At 39.8% G+C, this 16461-nt stretch overlaps 1 protein-coding gene across 1 annotated transcript; it reads right to left on the minus strand.

Annotated features, from left to right (window-relative positions):
* Positions 1 to 691: 691 nt before the first annotated feature.
* dmap1 (DNA methyltransferase 1 associated protein 1) lies at positions 692 to 15993 on the minus strand. Its single transcript, XM_080722426.1, has 10 exons — positions 15622 to 15993; positions 14788 to 14879; positions 13688 to 13883; positions 13102 to 13260; positions 12257 to 12424; positions 10540 to 10725; positions 5213 to 5284; positions 4045 to 4117; positions 2826 to 3238; positions 692 to 1865 (listed from the first exon to the last, which is right to left on the minus strand). The coding sequence occupies exons 1-10, from the start codon at positions 15715 to 15717 to the stop codon at positions 1806 to 1808; spliced, it is 1515 nt and encodes a 504-aa protein (XP_080578552.1). The 5' UTR covers positions 15718 to 15993; the 3' UTR covers positions 692 to 1805.
* Between the last annotated feature and the right edge of the window lie 468 nt (positions 15994 to 16461).

Raw genomic sequence — 16461 nt, forward strand, 5'->3', positions numbered from 1 at the left:
AATGAAGATGTTACAGAACCTACTTGTACCAGTAGCCTTACAGTCACTGACTGACACTAATTATCATACATACACCTTAGTGATTTTTCACATGAGGTAAGAATACAGACATAAGTGTAAAGACTTGATTCTTATGAAGACTGATAAGCTTATAGCTTATGGACATCACCACACACACTACTCATCTTTTACCAGGGAAGCCAAACCAAGTATATACAATTTGCATAGAAATTAATGTCTGAGTAGGCTAAATGACATAATTGACATGCAATTAGAAACATTATGGGGGAAAGAAACCTAATGAAGTTTCCATAGCTGTGCTAACCTAAAAATGCTCACTGCTTAATTATCATATTAATGAATTCATTAGCCGTCACTTAGCTCGTATGACAGGTAAGGTAAGAATGTCATAATCTAACAATTGCCATGGCATATATGAATTTGACACTAATTGTTTCCGAGTTGAGATCTCAACCAAGAACAGAGACAGACATCTTAACCACTTGCAACCAGTTTCCCTATATTGGGCATGCCATTTTAAGCTAAAACATTTTTTTTTTATCTTCACAATTTTTCGAAAAATAAATACATTCAAATATAGCAGATCTACAAGCCTACAAGGCACCACAAAGCGACCCGTTGTGATGAAAACCCACTGCAGCAGAAGCCAAGCCCAACACAAGGGTAGAAAAACACATAAACAGGTTTATTGAATTTATGACAAGTATAAAGCATCTTCAAGGCATCTTGAGGACACATGATGGCACACATCAGCCCCACACGTCTGTATCAAACAAGAGCAGCGGATGAAACCAACATACAGAAGCAAAAAGAACAAATCAAATCTACCATGGGGCTTCTTGGCTAAACTGAGAGAGATACACAGTATGAACAACATTAAACATGACATCCGTATTTTGGGTTTTCATAACATTTTAACATTGTCCCCCACAAATCTTTTTAACAGCAAAAAATAGCAGATTTACAAGCTTACAATGCGTCACATCATGACACTTTGTGAGCTTGTAAATCGACTGTTTTGCACCATTTGTCTTATGATAAAGAGTATAGGCTTAAGCGGTTAACACTTGCTTTTTACTGTGCAGAGGATCACTCTGTTGGGACGCATTCCAAGACGTGATAGAACAGAGAGACGGTACTAAGAACTAACAGCGAAAACACACTTCCACTAAACAGAACGGCATGATTAAACTACCAAAAAGAAGTGAAAAACGGAGATGGCTGAACTGAACAGTAGTAGCTGGAGGTCCTCCCATTCTTTCAGAAAGACTCTTCTTTTCATTTCAATTACCCAGTCGCTCCCCGCCTCTTCTCCATGGCCCGATTAGTTCAGTCTGGCAATTTACAGTTGATCTAGACTCATCTGAGCTGGAGCACTCGCTGGAGGCAGGGAGACACCAGGTAATGGAATGGAATGTCACTCAGTTTGGTGCCTTCGTGGTGGCCAGGGATCAGTGGTGGTGATGCTGTGGCTGTGTGTGTGTGTGTGTGTGTGTGTGTGTGTGTGTGTGTGTGTGTGTGTGTGTGCGTGTGTGTGTGTGATCAGATTGATAAGATGGGGGAACAAGAGAAGTATCAGTATCTCTGTGTGTCCAACTGTGTGATTCTGGTACCACCGCTATATGGAGACATCAGTCTGTAGTATTGTACAGGAATGGCCAGTAACGTTGTTGTGCCCCCCAATCCCAAGTTTCCTCAGCTTAAGCCACGATGCCCCTATGGTCCTCTCCATTTGACCAGTCATTCACATTGTCCCTCGTCCCGCGCCATGTGCTCGTCAGTCCTCAAGGTTTTTTCACCTTCTTCACCGACGACGAGCTGGAGGCAGACTCTCTCCTTTTGCGCTAAAACGAAGAGACGAAACGAAAAAGTCAACTTCTGTGACGTTAAAAACGCGGTCTAGCGGCATTTTCCATACAGACCATGTATATGAGAATATTCTCGGGCTTTACTGCTACCAAAACTTTGTATTTCTTTGGAAATAATACATTTTCAATTAGATTTTCTTTTTTATTTGGGCTTAGGAAATACATTGTTAAACGAAAAACCCTGAAAACCAAGGGTTTGCTTTTCAGCGGACACTGACACACAGACAACACACGTCCCCAATGGACCAGACAGTGACACTGTTGTTCCATTGACTGCAGTGTTAGTTTTGACTGCAGTTTGATCTAGTTTTAGTCACAGTCTTTGGACTATCATATTTTGACTGTCATATTTCAGTCACGCTTTATTTCAGTCATGTTTTAGTCAAATAAATATAAGATTTTAGTCGACTAAATCTACAGTTGATTTTGTCGGCAGAAAAGTATTTTGTTGGGCCTTGATGGTGTTGTGAAATGGGGCTGAAAATATCTGAAAATAGCCGATCTACAAGCTCACAACACGTTGCGGTTTTGATTTTGTAGATGTGCTATTTTCAGAGAGCAAAACCTGAGCGCAACCACTTTTTTTTTGCCTTTTCTGCCTTTGATAGTTTTTCAGTGATGATTGACAGGAAAATGGGAGAAAGGTGGGGAGAGAGAGACAGCAATGGTTGTTGGGAACGGGGCACGAACCTACGACTACAGGCTACATAGAGCGCAGGTGCCCACAAATCACTTCTATTGGATCTATTCTCCACTCGTCCCTCCCTAACATTTTAGTCTAGTTTTTATTTGTTGATCAAATTGTCAGTACATTTAGTCTTAGTTTTAGTCATCATAGTTTAGTTTTTATTTAGTCTTCGTCAGTGAAAAAAAGGTAGTCAACGTAAATTTTTCGTCATCGTTTATTAGTCGACAAAAGAACACAGGCTGACTCACCGAGTTGGGGGTGAGCGGTGCTCCGACCACGTCGATGATCTGCTCCTTGGCCTCCAGCTTGATATCGTCGACTCCTGGCCAGGCCTGGGTCTCTGCTCCCGGGGTGGAGGCCACGGTGCTGTTGGAGTTGCTGCCTCCGCTGTCCGCCCCTCCTCCCTGGGGCAGAGTGACCGCTGCAGCTGGCCCCAGCCCTAGCATGCCGGCACCAATGCCACACACTCCGGAGCTAAGCCCAAGGCCAAGGCCGACACCGCCACCGCCTGCCTTCAGCAGGGCCTCGTAGCGATGCCGCAGCATCTGCTGCTCATACTCACAGTTGCTGTGGGCCTGCTTCAGCTCATATACCAGGACCAGGTCACTACGCAGCTCGTTGAACATCTGAACTATCTCCTCTGTAGGCATTGGGTTCAGGTCTGGATGGACAGACACAGAGAGACAAACACCAGAGAAAAAACCTTTAAGTTGCACTAACGGTACATGGTTTAAAAATAAATAAATACAAATTATGACCATAGCATCATGAAGGAAAAACAAAGACTCTTGGGTGGACCCAAGGGGAAGTAGTTATATGATGTAATAAACTATTCTCTTTTTTTTTCTTTACTTTTAAGATTTCTTTGGGGCTTTTATGCCTTTATTGATAAGACAATATACTGACAGGAAATGGGGGGTGACACGTGGCAAAGGTTGTCCGGATCTTATCTTAGATTTATCAACGCCCAACCAAATGTATGCTAGGATCGGCCGTATAGGATCCCTTGGTAAATGCCACTTCAACGTCGGCTTACACCAATAGTTCTCAAAGTGGATTCCAGGGACAATGTGGGTTCCTTTAGGGGGGGACTAAATTGACAAATACAAGTCTGTAACTCTGACGGTGTACAAATGGAACCAAATGGGCCCTAACAGGTCCATCTGGTTCCATTTGTACAAAGTCAGTTAAGGGGAGTTAAGGGGAGACCTTGAAATGTAAAAGTTTGAGAAACACTGGCTTACACCAAATCCTTGGGTAAAATGTACACTGCATTTGTACACTCCATTGATAAATGAGGGCCCGCAGGTTTACAGGAGTAGAGGAGGTAAAAGTTTAATTATTTTCTTGTACCAAACTACCCAGGAATGGCCAACACCATTGCGTTGTAGGCTTCAACGCATTGGTGCTTATTTTTAATGTAGCGTTCCAACCAGCGGCAGCGTGCTGCAGTCATTTTACACTCACCCACTCCTTGCTCCGTCAGGATCTGCTCAATGGCCTTGATCTTCTTCTGGCCTACCGAGCTTGGCAGCTTCATCTGAAACACACACACACACACACATACACACACACACAAACATGAGTTAAGTTCCGAAGGTTTCAGGGATGAGCGCCCCCACCTCGAGCCGTTTTAATTCGTATGAAATGCACTTCAACGGGCCAGATCAAAACGTCTTTATCCACTGGACTCTGTCTGACTGATTAGCTGGAGGAACACTCCACTCCTTTAGTGGTGCTAATGTAATTTCCATAGAGAGTGGTGGCTCCTCATCAGTCTTGGAGATGAATAAGCCTCATCCGCAGGGTCTTGCAGATATTAGCTGACCGCTAACGGCATTAATCATCATAGGACTAATGAGAGATAGCCAGGCCAAGTCAAACGCTTACCCATACCTCACGTCGTACATCAAGAGCAGGGCTGGGTTGTCTTTGATTTTCTTTTGCCCCGGTATCCATAACCCCGTTACCCCGCTGGTTCATAAGAAGATAGTTTTCGCAGTAGTCTTTTGTTTCATTGTTAAATTACTTATTTTTTTTTTTTTATGAGATGGTAAGAAATATTATGTAAAACAAACATATGTCATCTGCTGAAAAGATTATAAATTGATAACAGATAAGAATGTCCATAAATATAGGAAAACACAAACAAAGACACTGTGCTCTGAATCCTTAGCATTCGACGAGTATTTAAGCATTTGTATTTTATTATGTATTTTGTTTGGATGTCTAAGAGTCATAATGAACCTTCGTGAGAAAAGCTTAGATTTAAATGAGGGAGCGTAGATACACATTAAGCGGTTTTCAGTGTATGCATTGTAGTTCCATTAATTGAAAACAGAAGTCTATTTTTTTCATATAATCATCTGAATATTAATTTTCTTGTGTATCTCTCTGAACATGCAAAGGTATTTTCATACTCCTTCAAAATCACTCTCTCTATAGCTATGTCATGGAGCCAACCCATTGCCATCTTAAACGCCAAACACCATTCTACGCCAGTCAGAGTTTGCACTGTCTCTGAACTCAACAGTTGCATTAAACGTATGAAATTATGAGAGATTAGTTAAATTGTTATGTTGAGTGACTGTTTAAAGTCTTCCTAGTACTTTGAAATGAGCTGCATTATGCTTACCCTCTGGCTGCGTAGTGTAACTCCAGATGACTTAAAGTCAGGGAATTTGATGCCAGCCGTCTCTGGAACTGCCTGCAGAAAGAGAGATGGACAAACAGATGAGTCCTTTTGAGGTGTGGATAGACACAACAAAGAAACTAAATGTAACATGGCCTCCATGTCCAATCTTTAGCTATTGATAGCAAGTTAGTAAAGAGGTGTGAACGAAGCCACAGTATTATTTAAGTCTTAATACAGACACCATTCAAACAGAATCCTAGCTGAGCAGGATGTCCCAGCTTGGTGGATTGTCATAAACATATTCCAAAAGTATCCTACACAACCAACCAACTAGACAATTCCAGCACAGTCCCTCTGGATTATGGAATATAACAGCCAACAGGACCATCACTATTGGGTATGGGAATGAAAAAACAAACAAACAAAAAAACAATGCGTGCAGGACAGGAGATCTGCTGTGAACCATCTGACATTATTACCACATTATTATAATAATTTAGCTACATGGATTAACCATTAACTCTCACTTTGAAAAGGCATGAAGGCCGTACCTGCAGGGGTAATATTTAATGAATGAGCGACATATAAACAGAGAAATAAGTCTATGGCTTATAGTAGAGGAAAAAAACATAAAAAAGAGCCTTAGTTTTTGAGGTACCCCTACCCGGGGTAGAACAAAACGCGACATAGTTTTTTCATATCTTTAGGATGTCCCCTTCATGAAATGGATTGTCCCAAGTTTTACTTTTACTGCAAAAGTCATGAAATTGATCCATGAAGGGACTCACCACATAGGCAAAAAAACGCCTATCTTGAAAGATGGAGTTCCAAGTCAAACCTTTGTCATTTTCTACCTGCAGGTTGTTTTTACCTCATACTTGCACTGTTGCACAGAAGGTCTACATGTAGTGTCCTTACATCTCAGAACAATCAGAATGCAAAAAGATGGTTCTGTTTTGAATCTGCAGCCTTTTATATAAGGACTTTCTATAGGCGGAAATTACATTTCTAAGGAATGTTCCCCTGTAAGTCTGGGGATAATCTTCTATAAGGGGTAGAACAAAACGCGACATAGTTCTTACAAATCTTTAGGATGTCCCCTTCATGAAATGCACTGTCCCGAGTTTTACTTTTACTGCAAAAGTCATGAAATTGATCCATGAAGGGACTCACCACATAGGCAAAAAACGCCTATCCTGAAAGATGGAGTTCCAAGTCAATCCTTTGTCATTTTCTACCTGCTGGTTGTTTTTACCTCATACTTGCACAGATGGTGTACAGGTAGCATCCTTACATCCCAGAACAATCAGAATGCAAAAATGTGATTCTGTTTTGAATCTGCAGCCTTTTATATAAGGACTTTCTATAGGCGGAAATGACATTCCTAAGGAAAATCCTGGAGATAATCTTCTCTAAGGGGTAGTACAAACCCTGACAGTGTTTTACTTGTCCTCTTCATGAAATGGATGGTCAGTAGTTTTACTTTTACTGTAGAAGTCATGAAATTGATCCATAAAGGCACTCACCATAAAAAAAGACAACCCTGAAAGATGGAGTTCCAAGTCAATCCTTTGTCATTTTCTACCTGCTTTTTCACCTCAAAAGCAGCAAAAATATTGTTCTATAAGCAGTCTATGGTAGTCAGACTTAAATGCAGTATGTATGTAGGCCTATATTCAGTAGAATACACTACACAATGTGTGATTATTTGGCATGCAGTAAGCCAAAGATTCTCAGATCCTGAAGCTCATGTATGTGCTTCGCCAGCTTGTTGAAAGCTGTTGTTTTGCTTATTCTGAACAGACTGCTCGTTGCATTGCATCCAGTCAATGCGTGCCATGCTGGAAGACTCTCACACAAAGCCACTCCCAATGTATTTGTAATATCAGACATTGCATGTATCGTTGTCTATCCAATGACCAGCATGCATGAAAATGGCAGCTATTCCAAGGAGTTGTTGACTGACAGTAGATGAGCAACACAAGTATATCAATAGTACTGTACATATAAATTAGGTCAGGGTGTGAGAACCTTTGGCTTGACAGATAGTCTACCAGAGGCTTCAGCATGTTCAACACAATATGCCCTCACTCTCTATGGCCTAAAAAAGAAAGCAAAGGACCAGGTGTGTTCTAGTCTTGATGAGCTCCGTTGTATTCTTGCATCATGACAGACATGCCATATATGGAGCCACAATCATGTCCCCAAACCCCTTCTGTGGAATCCATTTGGGAAGGGTTGGATGCTAAAGGATACATCACTACAGCCTGTCCTGTTCAAAAAATAGCCTGCACCAAGCATTAAGAGACCTCACCCAACTCTACTGCTATGATAAGGATTGTTGCAGTCAAAGTAGTATGTTCCTCAATGTCTCTCTGTGGGATTGTGTCGTACATAATATTGCTCCTGTCTTTACAGTACATTGCCTGTAAACTCAAATAAACAAGAAATGACACAATCCTTTTATACCAGCTTGTGCCTTGTGGACCAGCCTTGACTGTGGAGCATTGTAGTGGCCTTGTGGTTGTAATCCACTGGGAACTGAATTCCTTCTTACCGTTTATATCATACCATATTTATTACCATAACATAAATAGTAAGACGGAATTCAATTAATCCATTGACCAGCCATTGACCAATAGATACACAGCCGATTACGTCATGAAATCTCCTGACAAAATTATGTCAGAATTTGGGAGATCACAGCTTTGTATCCATTGACCAGCTTTGCAAATTGGTCAGTCCCCCTCACACTCAAAATAGTTGTTGATTAGAAAATATTGACAAAGAAATAAACGAAATAAATTAAAATGAGAAAAAGCTGCTGTTTGATTATTTGGCATGCAGTAAGAATGGCACACATACCTATACCTGAGAACCATCCGTAGATTCTATGACTATGAAGTGTGTAGAGACATGGTATCAAATTGTAATCCCACTACATTTTGTTGTATTTGAGGCATATACAGTATTAATAGATAGAGGGAAAAAAAACTCCTGATTCACAATACAAGCATATTCTGACACATTCTTCTGGTTTATTTTGGTTGTTGGTGTATTCCCTATTGACAATCTGAATGGAGCTCATTCATTTGTATTGATAATGAGCACCTTATCGATCCTGCTTATTGACCCGGGCTTTTATCAAGCCCACTGTTGAGCGCTTTATAATATTTTGTGGGAAGATGTGAGATGACAAATTCTGAACAGAACTGGTATTTTTTTTAATTGGCCAGTTGTTGTGACTGTGAGTGGGGGGCTCTCTCTATTCCGATATGTCGCCACTCCGACAGTGACTTCTTATTGTCGGAGTGGCAACACGTCCATAGAGGTTAGGGTTAGGGTAAGAGATAGTAGTGTCTGTCGGAAAGGAGACATGTCGGAATGAAGATGAGAATTGACAAAAGTAAAAAATATTATCATTTAATATCTTTTAAAAATCATTCATTAGTGTGCAGTAAGTGTTAAAAATGGCTATATATTATGAATAGTACTGTAACAATGTATTGATCGCCTCTTGTCTTGATTATTTAAACATGATGTCATGGCCCGCTATGCTTAATAACAAGCTTGATAAGCCCAACGCTTATTGATACCGGGATATCAAGTTTGTAGTAGGCCCTTGTTTCGAGCACCTTCCCAACCAGTAAGTAGAAATGGTGTATGATTAACGTGTGGGGATATTTCTGCACTTTCTTGGTAAATCACTTTTTTGCATTCTGATTGTTTTGGGATGTAGGAACACTACCTGTAGACCATCTGTGCAAGTATGAGGTAAAAATAGAAAATTACAAAGGATTGACTTGGAACTCCATCTTTCAGGGTAGGCGTTTTTTGCCTATGTGGTCCCTTCATGGATCATTTTCATGACTTTTGCAGTAAAAGCAAAACTGCTGACCATCCATTTCATGAAGAGGACAAGTAAAAGTTATGAAAAAACATTGTCATGGTTTGTACTACCCCTTATAGAAGGATTACAGGGAAATTCTCCTTAGGAATGTCATTTCCGCCTATAGAAAGTCCTTGTATAAAAGGCTGCAGATTCAAAACAGAACCACATTTTTGCAGTCTGATTGTTTTGGGATGTAGGGACACTACCCGTGGACCATCTGTGCAAGTATGAGGTAAAAACAACCAGCAGGTAGAAAATGACAAAGGTTTGACTTGGAACTCCATCTTTCAGGATAGGCGTTTTTTTTGCTTATGTGGTTAGTCCTTTCATAGTCTGGTAGGATTCACCTTGAAACATGGGCTGCATATTGTTGTAGTGTTTTTGGTTGGTTTCTTTTCTGAATGTTTTGAAGGTTTGCACAGGGCTCTACTTCCTGTATTGTCTCAGCTCAGATTCTGAGCCTGGGACAACTTCCTGCCCAGGAATATCATAGTTTTGGCCCAGAGGTTCTTCTCGCCCCCCTAGTGGCGAAAAAAAGAACCTCTGGGAACTCAGATTGGTCCTTTCATGGATCAATTTCATGACTTTAGCATTAAAAGCAAAACTCGGGACAATCCATTTCATGAAAGGGACATCCTAAAGATATGAAAAAACTATGTCGCATTTTGTTCTACCCCGGGTAGGGGTATGGTCAACTTCTGGCCTATTTTTTCCTCCACTATTAGTGCCAGAGAACTTTCAAACCCTGGATTCGTATTGATACAAGGGGCTGAACAATCTATACAGTATTGTGAAAAATAATATTGTGATACTCAGCAATATAGATTTTTTTATAGACCTTGCCCACAAACTAACTGGCTACTTGTGGGCAGGTCGGTTTGGTGATGGTCTGTCACTGTGGCCAAATGGAAATAGCGATCAGAATAAAAACTTAATCTGACTATGAATAGAATGTCCAGAGCTAATGCTATATAAAGCGATATATATTATATTGACACATACAGTATATCGTCACTGTCGGGCGGAAACCTCTCCAGGTTTCAAATTTGTATGTTTATTCGTAAAGTGAAAGCCTGCTTCATCATACAAGACTGTCGCCCAAAACTAGTGGAAAATACATTAAAAAAAAATGGTGTGCTTGTAGATCGGCCATTTTCGCTATTTTATATCGTTTTTTAAAATAACACAATTTTGGTTTTGGTTGGACATTCCACCCGACAACAACAATATGTGACATGAGACTAGATACCGGGATATGGGACGGTTAAAACGGTTGAACACTATTTCAATATCATGCTGTGTTGTATGAGAACAGTTATTGCCCATAATCACAAATGTAGAAATGTTCCTTGGCCATTTTTTATTTCTATATATCTTTTTTTTTACATGTAAATGTCTTGCAATAGCAGCACATAACCTATTGTCAGGATCATACCGGTTTTTCTGTTTCTCGCTTCTGTGGAAGCTTCTTCTTTGAGACCCTCTTCTCAGCTCGTCTCAGCTCTGTGGTGGTGTCGGCTGCCTTGATGAGTTTCTGCAGATCCTGAGCCTTCTTCTCGCGCTCCCTCTTCCTGCTCTCAATCTTCCTCAGCTCCCCTATAAGGTATTCCTCTTCTGCCACCTGCAGGGCACAATGGAGAAGCGCATGGTGAATGGTGGCAAGAAAACTCTGCAAGCTTTTGACTGATGCACAAAAAGCCATTAGCTAAAGGACAAAAATGTTTATTTCTACACAAAACCAAATTAGCAATTTAGGCATTTTACAGATGCTTGTTATCCAGAGTGACTTACAGTAAGGTAAACACATACCGTACATCAAATGTTAAAGACAGAGTGGTGCCTCATTAATCTAGGGTCAAAGATAAATCAAGAACCTAGCATCAGTCTAAACAATATAATATCACAAAATAAATAATCTATACACGGTCTGAAACTATACAAACTATAGGATGCTTAAATGATAGCTTAGCCTTTGCGTAACATTGCATGATCTTAACGACCATACAGTCTAGGCTAGGTAAAGTGCTACGAAGGTGGAGTCTGAAGAGGCGAGTCTTCAGATTACGATGGAAAAAACTTAGATTTCTAGACTCTTTCACAGGGAAAAAAAGAAAAACATGTTCCCATTTGGTAATTCTTTGGATTCCAACCAAATGAAAAAGGAGAGATACAAAGGTCTAAGTGACGTGCAAAATATGCAAATCCCCCCCATCATGGATCTCAACCTCCCAAGTCCAACATTTCTATGTTCGACTGATTTATGGTACTGTGCCAGATTAAAAGCCTTGACTCAACATTTAGTTCATAATGTGTCATGTAACTCTGTTGCGCCACTCGGTGGCTGTAGATAGTCTAGCAGCTAGACATTTTTTATGTGGCTGTAGGTACATTGATCATTTTTTAACTAACATTTTGGACGATTAAAACAGCATTTGGCAAACACAATTAGTTTCACAAACAAATCCTGAATATGGAAAAATCAACATTGAACAAGTCTACTGTAACTGTAGCCCTACTACTGTGTTCTAAAACCTAATGTGTTATATAATTCTATATTGCCTCTCGGAAAGTCGGAAAATTGCATTTTCTCATTTAACCTATTAAAACTGGGAAAAGATCTGTCATTTTAGATTGGAGCACTAAAAGCATTATTTTATACTTTAGCTATTCAAAGATATCAGATCTACAAGCTTGTAGCGCGGTACGAAAAGCATGACAATTTGTGCAATCTTTGAATATATTATATATTCAAAGGTTTTAGTTCATGTGTTGTTAATGTTCGCTTTAAAAGAATATATATAATATATATTATTTTACAGCAAACATTTTAACTCAAATCTTTGCTTCTGGGGGTCCCTGGAACAACATATTTGAAGATCTGGGTCCACGGTCCAATACATTTAATTTTGGGTGTCCTTGACACTGAAATAGTTTTTCAGTTACAGTTACCACTGACCTAGTCTGGTAGGATTCACCTCAAAACATGGGCTGCAGATTGTTGTAGTGTTGTTGTTTGGTTTCTATTTTCTGAATGTTTTGAAGGTTTGCACAGGGCTCTACATCTGGTATTGTCCCAGCTCAGATTCTGGAAGTTCTTCTCACCCCCCTAGTGGCGAAAAAAAGAACTTCTGGGAACTCAGATTACCACTGACCTGTTCAGGCGTGCGGCTGAACAGCTTCTCCAGCTGCTCTTTCCTGCGTCTCTCGTGTCCGGCATCAAAGATGTAAATCTTGGGTTCTGTCCCCGATGCTGCACGGACCTTAGTCAGCTTGCCACAAATGCTATGATAGCGTTCTTTCAGGTCCTCCACAGAGCGTTTCTGAAAGTGTAAATGAAAGAGAGCTCAAATAAATATATCTATATGTGCAATTACAGGTGTTTTGACATTAGGCAGTATGGCTGATTCTCGCGGGAGCCTCCCTATCTTTAACCATTTCTCCCACTGTGCTCCTGATTGTTAATTTGTCCCCTTATACTCCTGACTAAAGGCCAGTCCACACCAATGCAACTCCTTGCAACATGCAACTATTCGCTCCTACTTGCAACGGCAGTTGCTGTTTTGTTGCAAGGAGTTGCGAGTAGTTGCATTGGTGCGGTCTGGCCTTTAATATGCAATGGATGCACGTGTGCTGCTCATCACTGTTCTCACTGAAACACACTTTGCTCAGTTTGAACTGAGTGTATTTTAGTGTGAGCTATGAATTTAAGACACACACACAGTCTTACAATTATTCTATTAATTAATCTGTAATTAAGTGTTAGATGTAGCAGAGTGCTACATCTAACTATATTCCCATATTTGAGATTGAGTTAATTAATTCACCAGCCCTATGTCACATCAACAATTTGCTGCTTGTGCCTGTACTAACGACAAATAAAGCCCTGCTATTTGTTTTTATTTGTACGCATGCAGATAAGAGCATTTCAAGCTGCTCTAGCAGTAGCTCTCTTGGCACTGCACAGATGGAACCTGTGTGTGGGACTGTGTGTAATTACTCTGTATTGCTGGTGGTCGTAGCGATCGTGGACAACGATAAAGCGCAGGTCAAAGCGCTTGCAGAGGTCAAAGAGGTGGTCAGTCTCTGCTTTGGTCCAGCCGTCATCATGGAGATACATCTGGTATTCCTGCTCTGAGTACACTGGTACCTGCACTGGCTGCACAGGTGGTGGGAGGAGGAGGGGTGCAGATAAACACAGTGTTGTACGTGAAAGGAACACTGACCCATATTAACAGTAACATCTCCTTAATTCTTAGGAGGCATTTCTGTCAAAATATTAGTTCACCGCACCTGATAAAATGTTGTACTATTTATCATTTGCGCAGGCCTTTCTTTCTTCGGAGTATTGCTGTGATAATAAACAAAACTATAACAAGCCTGTATATGGTTGTTTCTGCTGTACTTTTGGTATCAGACAACACTAACTATTTGCTGCCTAGAAAGTTAATAGCAAAACAGTTGAACAGTCCAGATCAGGACTTTAGGTTTGGGCAAACTGTAAAAGGCCTGACCCTTTCTAAAAGCATCTCTAGACACTGACAGACTCAATAGCATGATGGGACAAAAAGACACTTCTTCAATACCTTATTGAAGCGGGCAAAAGGGTAGTCCTTGCCCTCTTCTGCCATACGTCTCCAGTGGTGGAATATGGCCCCGTCCCGCCGAGCAGGGTTGGTAAACGGCATCCACTTCCATGGGCGTACTCTCTTACAGCCCAGTTTGGCCTTAACTGTTCTGTAGCCCTGTGTGGTGTCACTGGGCAGCAGAGGGGGGGCATCTCTGGGGACAAACGGGAAACGGTTTTGTTATAGCAAGCACATGGAATATATTAAGTAAAATCTAAATCTAAAGTAAAGAAAAACTGTAACAAACTAATTACAGTACACTTAAGACGTTTCCACTGTTTGACTTGAAATAAGTTGGCTCGTCATGCAATAACAATCATGTAAATGATGACTTGATTATTTTAATCCAAGTTCAATAACCGTTTTTTTCCCCCCTGTGAGTCGTCAGTTTAAAAAAGGAAATAGCCGGTCTTAACATGAGGAGAGCGTAAAAGAAAATACAATTACTGTTACTGTAAATATTGCAATGGTCCATTATTCCCGTTATTTTAACCTACCAGGTTAAATTGGATCAAATGGAAAATAGATGAAACAGTAACATAGAAAAAATGAGTAGACAAATCGGTAGCCCTGTCACAATTATTACATAATCGTCTAATCGCAATTATTTTACATAGTCGCATTATTATTTTGTCATAATCGTTTCCATGTTGAAAATTTTTCATAATTATATAATCAAACATTTTCAAAAATAGTGGAAATAGCAGATCTACAAGCTCACAACGTGTCGCATCGTGAGCTTGTAGACCGGCCATTTCCACTATCAATGTTCTTTTTAAGTATAAAGTTGTCAAATATGTCAGCCATTTCTTTGTATGTTTAGGTTATGTGTCATATCTGCCATGTGCAACTTCAAAGCCTAAAAATCGAACAGAAATGTAATTATCAACGACAAAAACACAATGAAATCGTTAATCGTAATTATTTGAGTGACAATTAATCGTCATGTAAGATGTCATAATCGTGACATTCCTACAAATAGGGCCATTATGAATTAAGCTACTTGCTAAATAATCAAGGCTGAGCCTGAGACAATGCTTATAAAATGAAGTCCATACTTCTTGTCTGAATAAAGCAGAGCGTAGACCTCTCTGTGCATCCCCTCCGGCCTCTTGAAGGTCAACGTTTCTGTCGTCTTCTTGGCTTTTTTCTGTGAGGGGCAGTGGTGGAAAAGGTTTAAAAACAAGAATTGACTCAAGTAAAAGTATCAATACTGCAACGTAGAAACACGCTGTTACAAGTAAAAAGTCTGGACATCAAAATGTACTAAAAGATGATTACTTACTAGACAATGAGTTATTGTTAAATCATAACTAGTCAATTGATCTTACATGCGTGGCCAAGTGTTCACTTCATAGCTGTCCTGTCAGAATTGTTCTAGTTGTTATGTGTATTTTCTACTCCAAGGACTCCTAATTTGTAAGCATTGGGCATATTGGTATCTGTTGAGGTCTGTCATTTAATTTGATCAAGAATTACTTTACTGTCCATTTAGCAATTTATTGACTATTTACTGTTTTATCAATACTGCAATGTAGAAATACTGTTACAAGTCTGGAATTCAAAATGTACTTGAGTAAAAGTACTGTACTGAAAATACCAAAAGTAAAACAGAATGTCCCATTCACAAGTTCATAATGAATTACAAATCTTTTGAAAATAGATGTGTTATTTTCAAATGGCCGAAATATATATAGGGTGAAGTGGTTAATGCATGTTTTGTAATGATAATAAAAGTAGTTAGTAACTACAAGTACAATATTTGCATTTGGATCCGAGATGTAGTGTAGTAGAAATAAAAGCACTGGACATTGGAAATACTCAAGTAAAGTACAAATACCTCAAGTAAGTACAGAGCTTGGGTAAATTTACTTAAACCACTTATTTCTCACCTTTTCTGAGTTGATGAAGTCTTTCTTGCTAATTGGAGATTCATTGTCCCCTCCAGTCAACTCCAAGATGTCCCTTACATCAGCACCAGCAGCCATGACTATTATTTATACTGTTACCCGTCACTACCACCTGCTTAAGGCAAATATATGTAATATATTATACAGAATATATATGTTATTATGTCGATACGCACGTTATCAAGTCAATGCTGCGCATTGTACATGGTTCTGATCATGGCTAACGTTAGCTCGTAGCAGCGACAATACGTTACACTGCGTCGCATTACTGTATCGAAAAATTAAACAGTAACGTCAATATCGACTCAAATCCCTTTCTTTCTTCGTGAAAAGAATATCAAAAACTACAATAACTGAGCTGAATGAACAGTTTGCCAGCTCTGTTGTCTGTCTGTAGCATTAGCATAGCACTAGCAAGCATACAACAACTTCCGTCGCATGTTGTGACGTCGTCGCGCGCGCGCACACACACACACACACACACACACACACGCACACGCACACGCACACACACACGATCTAAATATTGAATATTATACTAGTATACAATTCTAGTACTTTATATACAATTCAATTAAATTCATAGGAGCTCTATTGGCATGAGAAAACATACAGTATGTTTACATATTGCCATTGCAAGTGTCAAAATTTAAATAAATAAATAAAATACTGATACACTATTACTGTTAGGCCTACACTGTCTATACTTTACACACTACACTATACTTTACTATAACCTTTTTTTTAGTGTAAAACCATGCCATCCGTATGCATATAGGCCCATGATAAAGAATTCTCAGAGACTTTAAGTTTATGCCCTTT

This window comes from Nannobrachium achirus (genome assembly GCF_963921795.1).
Source record: "Nannobrachium achirus genome assembly, chromosome: 1".
Classification (NCBI taxonomy): Eukaryota; Metazoa; Chordata; class Actinopteri; order Myctophiformes; family Myctophidae; genus Nannobrachium; species Nannobrachium achirus.

What these genes read in the sequence shown, in the direction of transcription:
- dmap1 (XM_080722426.1), bottom strand. Translation starts at nt 15,717, where the DNA reads ATGGCTGCTGGTGCTGATGTAAGGGACATCTTGGAGTTGACTGGAGGG. An exon ending in CTTTTGCCCGCTTCAATAAG is followed by an intron (nt 13,261 to 13,687) that starts GTATTGAAGAAG and finishes CCACCTGTGCAG; the next exon opens with CCAGTGCAGGTACCAGTGTA. An exon ending in TCAGCCGCACGCCTGAACAG is followed by an intron (nt 10,726 to 12,256) that starts GTCAGTGGTAAT and finishes TGTGCCCTGCAG; the next exon opens with GTGGCAGAAGAGGAATACCT.